The following is a 12,529-nucleotide window of genomic DNA, read 5'->3' on the forward strand; positions in this document are numbered from 1 at the left end:
TTCCTTAAACACATAAAAACTTAGAAACCATGGCTACAGTAATGTAAACTGTTTCTGTGGTTTCTGTGTACTTCCAGGCCAAAGTGGAACTTGAACACTTAAGTCTACCTTTTGCAGTTAATAATTTAGCATGTTCTTCATGGAATGTATACCACTATCAACAGCCATCAGTACCCTCTCCAAGTCCACATTAAATCACCACACAGTAGTGAAGAGACAAGGTTCATCGTGGTGCTGGATTAGCTCAACAGAGCATACATTTGTACCACCAGTTAAAGAGTCCATATTGTTCAGGTCAGTACCTACTTCAAACACCATTTCTGTCTAAGCTGTTACATGCTGCACTCACTATTACTTCCTGGTCATCTTTACTGAAATCTTTACATAGGGGTAGTAAGTCATATCACCTGAAAGCCTTTCTCAGCTAAACAACAGTTGTGACCTGATACTATGATCCTAACTTTTGTAACTTATGGTCTATACCTCTGGTGTGATTACTACCAACAGCAGTACTTTCTTCTTCCAGACATTAAGAATGTCACCAGCTTTCCTTATCACTGCTTCTACTTCTGCTTGAGGATCTTCTCCAATCAACTCTGGCAGCTGAAGCTTCTTTCTGGTGCTTACAACAGTACTGCCAGATTGATTGTCAAAGTTCTGATTCTTTATGATGCTAAGTGCTGTGCATTTTCACACAAGAATGGAATGACAAATGAATTAAAATTCAGACAAACCCTTATCAATGGATCATACACTCAACTGTGTTATGACTGTGGGAAGATAGCAATAATGAGTTTTTGTTCATGCAGTTGATGATAAAAGCTGGTCAGTTAAGAACCAGATTTTTAAAAAAATTTTATGTCAATGACAAAAATTATGAGAAAAGTGTTCTAACTGCACATTTACTATCTGTTAGTGTAGTTTGGCACTCAAACAAAGTAAAAATTTATTAATATCAGCTTTATATCACCTTCAGCTATTTGTGTGGTTTAGATACACTGATAATATTGTCATATGGACACATGGTGAGATAACTGTTGCATTTTTTATTATTTTCACAGCTACATTTCAAGTAGTGTTTCTCAAACTGTCATGCCAGCTTCCTTTGTGTCTGTCTTAGCCTTACCAAAAATCATATCTACACCTCAACATACCTCAAGTCAACCAACAAACAACACTAGTCTGACGGTTGCTATCCCTTCCATGCGGAGTGTGGCATTCACAGCAAACTCCTCCCCTCAGATACTGACTCCTTATGGGAACACACTACCAATCTTAATAGCCTACCAGTGCCTCTGATTATGCCACTAGCATATTTCACAAATAGAGTTTCTCACAGGCCTCAGCTCATCCTGGAACTATTGATTCCTCTCAAAAGTAACAAGGAGGTACACCTTCTCATTACCTTGTACCATGCTGGTATATAGTATAGTAACCAACATCTTCAGATGGGCTGTAATTTTCTGAAATCATATCATGAAATGAGGTCCACCCTATTCGTAACTGTCTCCACACAACCTAAAATAGCTTTTCTTTAAAGCCATGTCCTCACCTTATGAATTTTATCACTGAATTCCCCCACTATAAGACTTTTCCTATGCACTCTTCTAACACTATCTATACCCGCCCTATTACTGGCAAAACCTGTTCCATCGTAGAGAGAGCCACCTGCTACACAACTCACATCATATTCCAACTTACGAGCAGTCATTGCACACCCTTTTACATTGGTGTGACAGTCACCCAGCTGTCAGTAAAGATGAATCCGCAAAGATTATACTTGCAACACAAAACACCCAGTTGCAGATTCTGTTCTGAACACAATAATGATGACCTTTGTGCCCAATTTACCAGATGATGACCTTTGTGCCCAATTTACCACATTCTGTCTTATATTCTCCCTCCAGGCATTAGTTCCATAGAATTTTGCCAATGGTAACTTCCTTTACAACATGTTATTGATTCCTGCCACCCATTTGGTCCCAATTTATTACATTTTTTCCTTTACCCCTCTACTGTTGTTTATCTTGGTCTTTCCATATTTTCATTTTGCACCTTCTGCCTTTTTCATGCACTTTAATTTCTCCCTCGTTTTGGTTCTTTCATGGCAGACTTCCACTCAATTCTGACTTGCCAATTATTCTCTCTGCCCTCTTTAGTTTCCCAAGTTTCGAATCCCACCTAGTACTAAAAATCCAGCATTCCATTCTATCTTGTCTGATTAGTCTACAAATATCTGAAGCCCTGGGTGACTTTAATGAATCCTGAAGCCTAAACAGTCTCTTTTCTTCAAATCCCTTTCTCTCTTCTACCAGGGTGGAAGAACATCTAATTCCAACACTGAACAATATTACATCTTTCTACAGGTTTCTATCTGCTGCCAGCTGATGAGCAAATTCTATCTTTCCATACTATCAGTTTCATGTCCGAAAGATGCCATGAAGAGAAATTAAATGGAATATACATTGTTTAGTAAAAATGACTGAAACTAAGTTAAGCCCATTAGCAACTGGTTAAGCTGTCTCAATTCTTGAAATGGCACAATTAATTATAACACATTTACAAGATAGACACCAAAACCAATGTAATTCTGTGATATATGAAATGAAGATGAAGTTACAATTTAAAGTGACATGATATGTGTGTAAGTTCTGCACTCTAACTGCCGCAGAACTGCTACTTGAACTGATCATTACCTGAAGCCGAGGTTCCCATGTCATCACATTTGTATACTTCACAAACACTCAACAAAACTACCACCTTCCCAACATAACCTAGACAACAGGCTATGCTACACACAAATCTGTAACCACATACTAAAAATACATTCCAAGTATTATGTCCTAATGCTGCTTAGTTCTGAAAAGCCACTTGCAGCAATATACAAACATATCAAGGAGATACTAGCTGTGTAACTTCTCTTGTATCTACAGGAAGAGGTATTGAAACCATCAGTTTTAGATATTATAATGTTTAACCTGAAGTGAAATGTCTTCAGTAGTACTGTATTCAAGGTGTCCATAGAATTCTGAAAGTCTTCTGTAATGTCTCTAATTAAGGCAGACATACTACTGCCATTGTTGTAGCCAATCAGTCACTTCTGGAATCAAGACAAAGGCTGATGTAGTAAGAAAAGGGCACCAGGAGTGTCCCTCAGTATTCTGAGGCACACAGCAGCTACATATATTGAATAAACTTTTGATTAATCATAAGATACCTATACCTAAGTGTATCTTAATCTCTGTCAGGCAAGCAAATCCATGTGTACCATTTGCCACAGGTTTCAATTCTCTCCAAGCAACCAACATCAGCTTCTTGAAAGATCATAGATGAATTAGAGTCTTCAAACCCAGCTGACATAATCTGCCTCTCTGAACATCATGTGACCACTGGTATAGAACTTTTAAGTGTTACAGGGTTTAGGTTAGCATCTCACTATTGTAGATCAGAAATGGAGAAAGGAGGAGTTGCCACATTCATCAGGAACTGTCATAAATTTAAGAACATAGACATTCATAAATTTTGCCTAGAACAGCATATGGAAGCATGTGCAACAGAATTAGATTTTCACAAAAAATCTTTCATAATATTAAGTGTATATAGAGCACCTGCAGGTAACTTTAATCTGTTTGTAAACCACCTTGAAGCTGTACTGGCCCATTTAACAACCAAAAACAAAGAAATAGTGGTTGCTGGTGATTTCAATGTAGATTTCCTTAAAGACTCTCCCAATAAGAACCTATTTGAGTTAGTAACACTATCATTCAACTTAATTCCCACAGTAAAGTTCCCCACTAGGATAACCACTTGCTCACAAACAGCCATTGATAATATCTTTATAGAAAAGTCAAATGAACAAAATTATATTACAAAACCAATAGTCAATGGCCTCTCAGACCATGACATGCAGTTCCTTCTGTTAAATGTTAATACTGAACAGGATATAAAATCTGTTAAATCTGAGCTCAAGAGGGTAATCAGTAAGCCAAAAATTGATTATTTTAGGACACTCCTCAGAGACATTCACTGGACTGATGTTTACAGTGCTCATGGCATGAATGAAAAATATAACATTTTTGCTAATAAAGTGCTTACCTTATTTGAACACTGCTTTCCCCCAAAACTTACCAAGGTTAGAGCAAAGTCTACAAAGAAGCCATGGATTACTCGAGGAATAGGGGTATCTTGTAAAACAAAAAGAAAACTGTATCTGTCAATCCGAAACATTTCCAATGTTGATGCTATAGCACATTATAAGAAATACTGCAAAATATTAAAGACTGTAATACGGATGTCAAAGCAAATATATTACAAGGAAAAGATAGTCATATCAGATAACAAAATAAAGACAATATGGGATATAGTGAAGGAGGAGACCGGTAGAACCAGACATGAAGAGGAACAAATAGCATTAAGAGTAAATGATGCATTGGTGACAGATGTGTATAGTGTTGCAGAACTTTTTAACAAACATTTTATAACTGTTACTGAAAAGATGGGGTTGTCAGGTTCGGTAGATGCTGCTATGGATTACCTTAGACCAGACATTTCAAGTAACTTCCATAATATGAATTTGACCCTCACTACCCCAACAGAAATAATGTCCATCATAAAATCTTTAAAATCAAAAACATCTAGTGGGTATGATGAAATATCAACAAAGTTAATTAAAGAATGTGATTCTGAGCTAAGTAACATATTAAGCTATCTGTGTAACCAGTCGTTTATCAGTGGAATATTTCCCGAATGGCTGAAATATGCTGAAGTTAAGCCACTGTTTAAGAAGGGAGATAAAGAAATAGCATCAAATTTCCGTCCAATTTCACTGTTGCCAGCATTCTCAAAAATTTTCGAAAAAGTAATGTACAGTCGTCTTTATAACCATCTTATCTCAAATAACATACTGTCAAAGTCACAGTTTGGATTTCTAAAAGGTTCTGATATTGAGAAGGCTATCTACACTTACAGTGAAAATGTACTTAATTCATTAGACAAAAAATTGCAGGCAACTGGTATATTTTGTGATCTGTCAAAGGCATTTGACTGTGTAAATCACAATATCCTTTTAAGTAAACTAGAATATTATAGTGTAACAGGAAATGCTGCAAAATGGTTCAAATCTTATATCTCTGGCAGGAAACAAAGGGTGTTATTAGGAAAGAGACATGTATCAAGCTATCAGGCATCATCCAACTGGGAACTAATTACATGTGGGGTCCCACAAGGTTCCATTTTGGGGCCCTTACTTTTTCTTGTGTATATCAATGACCTTTCATCAGTAACATTACCAGATGCCAAGTTTGTTTTGTTTGCTGATGATACAAACATTGCAATAAATAGCAAATCAAGTGTAGTCTTAGAAAGATCAGCCAATAAAATATTTGTAGACATTAATCACTGGTTCCTAGCCAATTCTTTGTAACTAAACTTTGAAAAAACACACTACATGCAGTTCAGAACTTGTAAGGGGTGTCCCAAGAGTATATGTCTAACATATGATGACAAGAAGATAGAAGAAGTGGACGGTGTTAAATTCTTGGGATTACAGCTTGATAATAAATTCAACTGGGAGGAGCACACCACAGAACTGCTGAAGCGTCTTAACAAATCTCTGTTTGCAATGCGAATTTTGTCAGACATAGGGGATATAAAAATGAAAAAGCTGGCATACTATGCTTACTTTCATTCCATAATGTCATATGGGATTATTTTCTGGGGTAATTCATCAAGCCAAGCTAAAGTTTTCCGGGCACAAAAACGTGCAGTAAGAATTATATGTGGTGTGAACTCAAGAACATCCTGCAGAAGCCTGTTTAGGGAACTAGGGATACTAACTACAGCTTCCCAATATATTTATTCCTTAATGAAATTTGTCATTAAAAATATATCACTTTTTCAAACCAACAGCTCAATTCATGGAATCAATACTAGAAATAAGAATAATCTTCACAAGGATTTAAAGTCACTTAGTCTTGTACAAAAAGGTGTGCATTATTCAGGAACACACATTTTCAATAACTTGCCAGCAGCCATAAAAAGCTTAACAACCAATGAAATTCAGTTTAAGAGAAGCCTAAAGGATTTATTGGTGGCCAACTCCTTCTACTCCATTGATGAATTTCTGAGGAAAACCAACTGATTTGTATATAAGTACAACATAACTTCTGCACAATTTCAGTGCAGTAATGTGTTCACTGAAAATTTGTGTGTGTGTGTGTGTGTGTGTGTGTGTGTGTGTGTGTGTGTGTGTGTGTGTGTGTGTGTGTGTAAGTATAATCTAACTTCTGCACCATTTCAGTGCAGTAATGTGTTCATTGTAAATAAGTATTACAGTAGTTGTATTACATGTTTCTTACCTTATAAATAAATATAAAACTTTTTTATTTTAAATTCAGTGCAATAGTATTTGTAAAATGACTCTTAGTGTTCATTAAAAAATGACGATCATTCCACTTGGGACCTGTGGAATGGTACATTAGCTTATTTGTTTTAGTTTAAATATTTGTCATGTATTGTTGTTTTTCTGACATGTTCCACATCCTGGAGGACCTCCTCACTACGGATCAATTGGAATGAAAGTAAATCTAATCTAATCTAATCTTAGACTATAAATTGTGTAATCATCTTCAAACATATTTGGTTAAGTATCCCAGTAATGAAGCCAAGTACGACACCTGTCTGACACAGTAAAATTTACCATCTGAAAATTATTTGTACCATAATGCCCTTTGCACAATTTTCTCTTATAATAAGTAGTCTTATACCCACATGTGACTTTAATGTGGTCTTTCAGAATAACGTGAAACAAGTGTTTAGACAGAAAAAATTCTCTATCCAGTAGTACGACACACATTAGTTTTTCTCATTTTATGTACTGCAGCAATATTCTCTTTTTAGGTGGAAAATGAGGTAGTTTGAACAGAGAAGTGTGTGTCCTGTGCGTTTAAACAAAATGCCCCACCCCAAATCTGAAGCCTCTGAATGCAGGAGAGTAGTATGGATAGGAGGCATTTCTGAAAGATGAACCAATCCACCATCAACTCTCAAGAAAAAATTTTATAGAACAGGGCAAACTTCAGCATTAGTCCACACAGAAGCACAATAACCCTTTTATCACTTCACTATGGAATCGGGTGTACAAGTTGGAAATGTGCAGCAGACTGCTTGTGAGCATAAAGGTTACAAAAAGCACAAATATTTGTAAAAAAAAAAAAAAAAAAAAAAGAGAATACTGCTGCAACAGAGACGTAGGCCCTCAGTTACAAGAGAAGTTAGGGGGAAAAGTACCAAGTCACCAGCATTTTAAAGCCAAGTGCTGAGCTAAATTGTGAGATTCAGGGTTAGGGCATTTGTGTAAGGATTTAATTGAAGATTATCCGGTAGTGATACTGGATGAGGCAGGGAGTAGTACAGGTAGGGATACGGCATACATCGTAGTTTGTGGACCTGAGAAAAATAGCTTCCTTAACTAGAGCCACCAATGTGAGCACAGCTGAATTTTTTCAGCAGCATGATCCACCTCATCTTGGCAGTGCTATACAGTCAGTAAATGAAGAGCTGGTGCTGACGATTGCTGACTGGGTGCACACTGCACTGGTGCCAGTGTTGCTATTGGGAGATGGGTTACACTTGACAGGGTCTGCACCTAGACAGGACTGGGAAAGGGAGGTTGGTGGAGTTAATTAGTGAGAGTCCAGAGGTTCATCAAAATGTACACAGAAGATGGAATGTACCACACTGAAAGGCACACACATATATCAGAAATTTGTTCAAAATTATCAATTTTTCATCAAAATGTTCAGTCCATTGAAAATCAATTACACCAGCTTGAAATTGAATTACAGTATTTCGCAGCATGGTGGTATTGTATTATACAGCACTGGTGTAGAGATTATCAAATACAGCATACAGTGCTATCTCCATACGAATGCCCAAGTTGCTGCAGTGAAACTACTGTAAAGGGTGTGGATCGAGTATTTGTATTTGCGGTGGCACACAAAACATCTATATCAATCTTAAATAATACACTTTTTTTAAAAGCAAATATCACTTAGTAGTATTGTTAATATTGTCAGTTGACAACACAATTTCACAAAGTTAAGATGACGAGCACCCAATGTACTGCAATTATGTTAGCTGTAGCTAGCAAGAAAAAACAGAAAACAATGAAAACGAGTATAAGGGTTAGAAAGTGGCTGAGAAAGAAGAGCAACTTGTCACATGTTGATTTATTGACAAATCATCAGAACCACATTTACAAAAGATTTCATAAACTATTTTCACACCAGTCCCACATCACACAACTAATAATGTTGATATGACATTAGAGAAGAAAATATGTCAATGAGTTATCAGTCACTACAACAAGAAATTAGGAATAACCTAATAGATTTCTGGAGACAGAAAGGTCATTCAAACAGTAAGTTTACTTCTGTAATATCACCAAACAATTGATGAAATCATTATGGAAACCTGTGCAGCAGCTATATCTGTCCAGGAAGGCTACATTAACATAATTAATTTACAAAATCTTATGTTTTGTGATAATTTGGTGACATCCATTTCACAGACTTCTTATTAATCATTGTAGATATAATACTTTTCACAGTACAACATTTTTCTGAAGTGCTGCGTAATTCACGAAGCTATAGCAGATTTTCAAATTAATATAGTACGCAATGTCAGAGTATCCTAAAGTGGTATGTACAACTGACAGTATATCAATATGTGCCGTCACACTGTCAATATATTGACAAATAACATTACAGAAAGTGTAACAGGCCTCTGTAGACTCTTCTAAGGTTTTTGACACTATTGATCACAAAATACAACTAAACAAGCTAAAAGTGCTAGATGTATGAGGTATAGGAAAGAGTTGGTTCCAGTCTTACTTGGAAAAAAAGTTGCAGTAGCAACAGTGTGTTCACACATCTACTGATAAATTTTAGTACAATAGTTGTCAGATAAATGTGTGTACCTCAGAGGAATGTATTGGGTCTAATTCTGTTTTTAACATAGGTATATCAGTGACTTTCCAGACAGAATAAGACACGGCAAAAAAGTTAGCGAATAATGATACATTTATGGGCTTTGAAGGTAGTTTTGTGAATGTACGTGAAAAGGTCATGACAGCAAGTTCATGGTTCTGAAATTACCAGCAGGTTTCCTTGATGTCTACAGTGCTGAAAAGCAAAATCTACTTTTTATCGAAGAACACTATTAAACCTGGACCAACTGAATGACTAAGTGCAATTGACGCCGATGACATATTTGGGAGGATGGAGGTTCCTCTGTCTGGTCATACTGATTTAGGCATTCTGGGGTGGTTTCTTCATCAAGGCCATGGTTGACCACCTGCACTACCCTCATATGGAGGATGGTGGTTCCTCTGTTTGGTCATACTGATTAAGGGATTCTGGGGTGGTTCCTTCATCAAGGCCATGCTTGACCACCTGGACTACCCTCATTAAGCAAATTTATGAATTCTGTGTGTGTGTGTGTGTGTGTGTGTGTGTGTGTGTGTGTGTGTGTGTGTGTGTGTGTGAGAGAGAGAGAGAGAGAGAGAGAGAGAGAGAGAGAGAGAGAGAGAGAGAAAATCATATTACTTTCACTGTATTATGATATATACAATATCACTGTAACATGGGCCCTGGATTAATAATCAAACCAATTATTAAAAAAAAATTGTAAGTATGTAAGTAAACAGTTAAATCCATCCACATTTGGACAAGTTATCGTATGCTGATCAGGTTTTCAGCCAATAAATATACTACACTTAAACCTTACAATAATCTGCTTAACTTTTCAGTCAGTCGGTTGGAAGCAACAAAATAATTACCAAGCCTGGCAATTATTTCAAATTTTTCTCGCTCTTCAACAACGAACTAATCTGTAGGGACTATATCATTCTATGGTTTCACCCTTTTTCCCAATGTTTGTTTGTATAATTAAAATTAGCATTTGGGATTTAAATTATATTAATCCTCACAACGAGAGCAACTGAAAGAAGTTTGTACCCACTAGAAACACGTACCCAAAAGTAGGCCTACCTACCTCTTTAACCTTATTTTTACTTACCCCTTACATAGCAGTAAATGTACCTAGCTATACATACTGCACATAACACAAAAATTATGGACTTCATCCATTGTGTTAGAACTGAACTGACAGATTTCATCCTGATTCATCGGGCGTAGGCCTACAGCCATGACGTTCACACGAAATTGTCGCACGAAGTGTTCCTGCACAGTACGCCTGTAACTGCTTTAAAAACATCCATTGTTTTCCGTACGTCGTATCTGTGGCAATATAATGAATCTGTGCTACCATAATGAAACAAACTACTTTGGAACGACCTCCTGTTGACGAGCACACGTCAAATCTCTTAACAACTCATTACACTGATAATATGCTGAAAAATTTAACGCCACAGTTTTATGTAGAAATTTCATCCCTTAAATGACAGTTGCCATTACCGGCTTTATGGAAACGAATCACAAAGGAGTGACCATAAATCAAACGCTGTCATTACTATGCTGCATGCGAGGTAAAGTGGAAGACATATAAAAATGTGGCCGGGGCATAAATCTACTGAAATTCTCCATATTTGAGAAGATTTTTGGCACTATTTGTGTGTATCATACCTGCTTTCCAAGTTTAAAATGTATCGCACAATTTAATAGATGTCCATCATATTACAACCACTCTGTGAAACACAATACGCCCACTTTAAAAAGCCCGTTTTTCTTCACACATAAAACTCTTCATTTAGGACTTAACTGAAGTAAAACACAAAATCAGATGATTTTACTGGGTTTCCTCTCACGAATGAGACCTAAACCCGTTAATTTCTTCATCATCTTATTCCACCACCCTCAAACGTCAACACCAATCTGCAATCTGCCATCACACCACAGAACACAAAAATAGAAATGCAAGGCACATAAGTCCACACAATGCCTTTCTTTCTGTTCAACTTTGCGCATGCGTATAAATTTCCAACAGGGCAAGAACGCATGCGCGTTTGTGCATGCGTGATTTCCTGGGATTGCAGGTCGTGGGCTAAGCCTAGCCGTGTTTACACGACGACACTAGGTTGCAGGCAACTGCGCTACCAGCCTCTGCGCATGCGCGCAACTCGGTGAAACCAGTCACTTTCGGCGTGTTCCATGCGACACTAGTTGCATGAGTTTTGAGGTTATGTGTGTTCGTAGAGTGTAGACAAACTGAAATATGAAGTGGGGAACGGAGAATAATGTTCGCTTTTTGGATATCTATGCTCTGCATAGGTGTTTGTGGGATTTCAGTGATGCTGATTACAAAAATAAGCAACATATTGCTGCCGCTGAGACCGTCATATGCGATTATAACATAGATGGTTTGACAATATCTGAGCTGGAAAGCAAAATTTATTGAGTTAGGAGCACATATACAACTGAATTAAGAAAAATATAAGCAAGTGTAATTTTAGCTGTGGTAATGCTATCGTCTACAAGACTAAAATCCCATCGTTAGAGTTGGCCAACTCTTGTCAAGGAATATTGTTGACAGGAGAGAAGGCAATACAAATTCAAGAAGCAGCATTCTTTATTCAATATTCATCTTTTTAAAACGTCGCTGCAGTGCTCCCCACTCACATATGTTAGAATTTTGAAATATTGTCACTGTAAAGATCTCTCTTCAAGAGAGCAGATTGCAAACCATTCTCTTCTTAATCCGGCCTTCTTCTAGTAATTATTGTTGCTAATGTTAGTAATTATTACTGTTAATGTTAATAATTATTGGTGTTAATGAAAAAGCGTCATCACCAACTAAAACCGCATTGTTATACATGGAGGTAACCTCCATGATGTTATAGCATGCCGAGTGTTCTCGATTGTAATGCATGCAATGTTATATTTAATTTTAGTTCTGGCTACAGTGCTTCATACATTACAATATCTTTATTCCTTATCGCATAATCAACTCTGTTTAGAAGAAACGTTAACAGTTCTGGTGACATCCTAAGATAATTAAAATAGCTTCTTGGGTCTTCCATTACAAATTATTTCTGCAAGGATGCTGAGCAACCGTGCTGACGTCTTTTCTTCATCCAGTCACGAATCGAAAAACGTTTCTTATGCAGCGATTCCACGCAACAAGCTTTAACTCACAACTCGTGCGACGTGCAGCTGCCAAAACTTTCTGAAATTTATGAAAAGTGTATACAAAAACTGTGAACGAATATTCATGCTATGGCGACTTATAGCACAACTACTGAGGAAAAATGATGGGGGATGTATATAGCTTAAGCACAAGGGAATTAAACCATAATTAGAAAGTCTTGAGAAAAATAGGTGTAAAGTTTTTGCTGAAAAATTAATTACAGTACAAATTTTACACCACTTTAAAATGTTTGAGTGATGGGAGATATTTTGTATAAGGTAGTCTCATACTGAATAAGAATACATTTAAGTGCTGTTACATGCTACTTTGAATAGTAAAATGAAGTTTTGTGCTTAGATTTGATTAGATTTACTTTCATTCCAAT

General features: G+C 36.8%; 1 protein-coding gene across 3 annotated transcripts in view; it reads right to left on the reverse strand.

Annotated features, from left to right (window-relative positions):
• LOC124721712 (exocyst complex component 3) overlaps positions 1-12,016 on the reverse strand; it is a 56,938-nt gene extending 44,922 nt beyond the window's left edge. Inside the window, exons 1-2 of one of the 3 annotated variants that reach the window (XM_047246798.1) lie at positions 10,644-10,943; positions 2,979-3,100 (exon numbers count right to left, since the gene is read on the reverse strand). In XM_047246798.1, the coding sequence (XP_047102754.1) occupies positions 2,979-3,067 (89 nt within the window). In that variant the 5' untranslated portion in view covers positions 3,068-3,100; positions 10,644-10,943. Of the gene's footprint in view, positions 1-2,978; positions 3,101-10,643; positions 10,944-11,930 lie in introns of those variants that run through there. The other 2 variants (XM_047246797.1, XM_047246799.1) reach the window with 2 other exon arrangements.
• Between the last annotated feature and the right edge of the window lie 513 nt (positions 12,017-12,529).

The sequence above is a fragment of the Schistocerca piceifrons genome, chromosome X, assembly GCF_021461385.2.
Source record: "Schistocerca piceifrons isolate TAMUIC-IGC-003096 chromosome X, iqSchPice1.1, whole genome shotgun sequence".
Taxonomy (NCBI): domain Eukaryota; kingdom Metazoa; phylum Arthropoda; class Insecta; order Orthoptera; family Acrididae; genus Schistocerca; species Schistocerca piceifrons.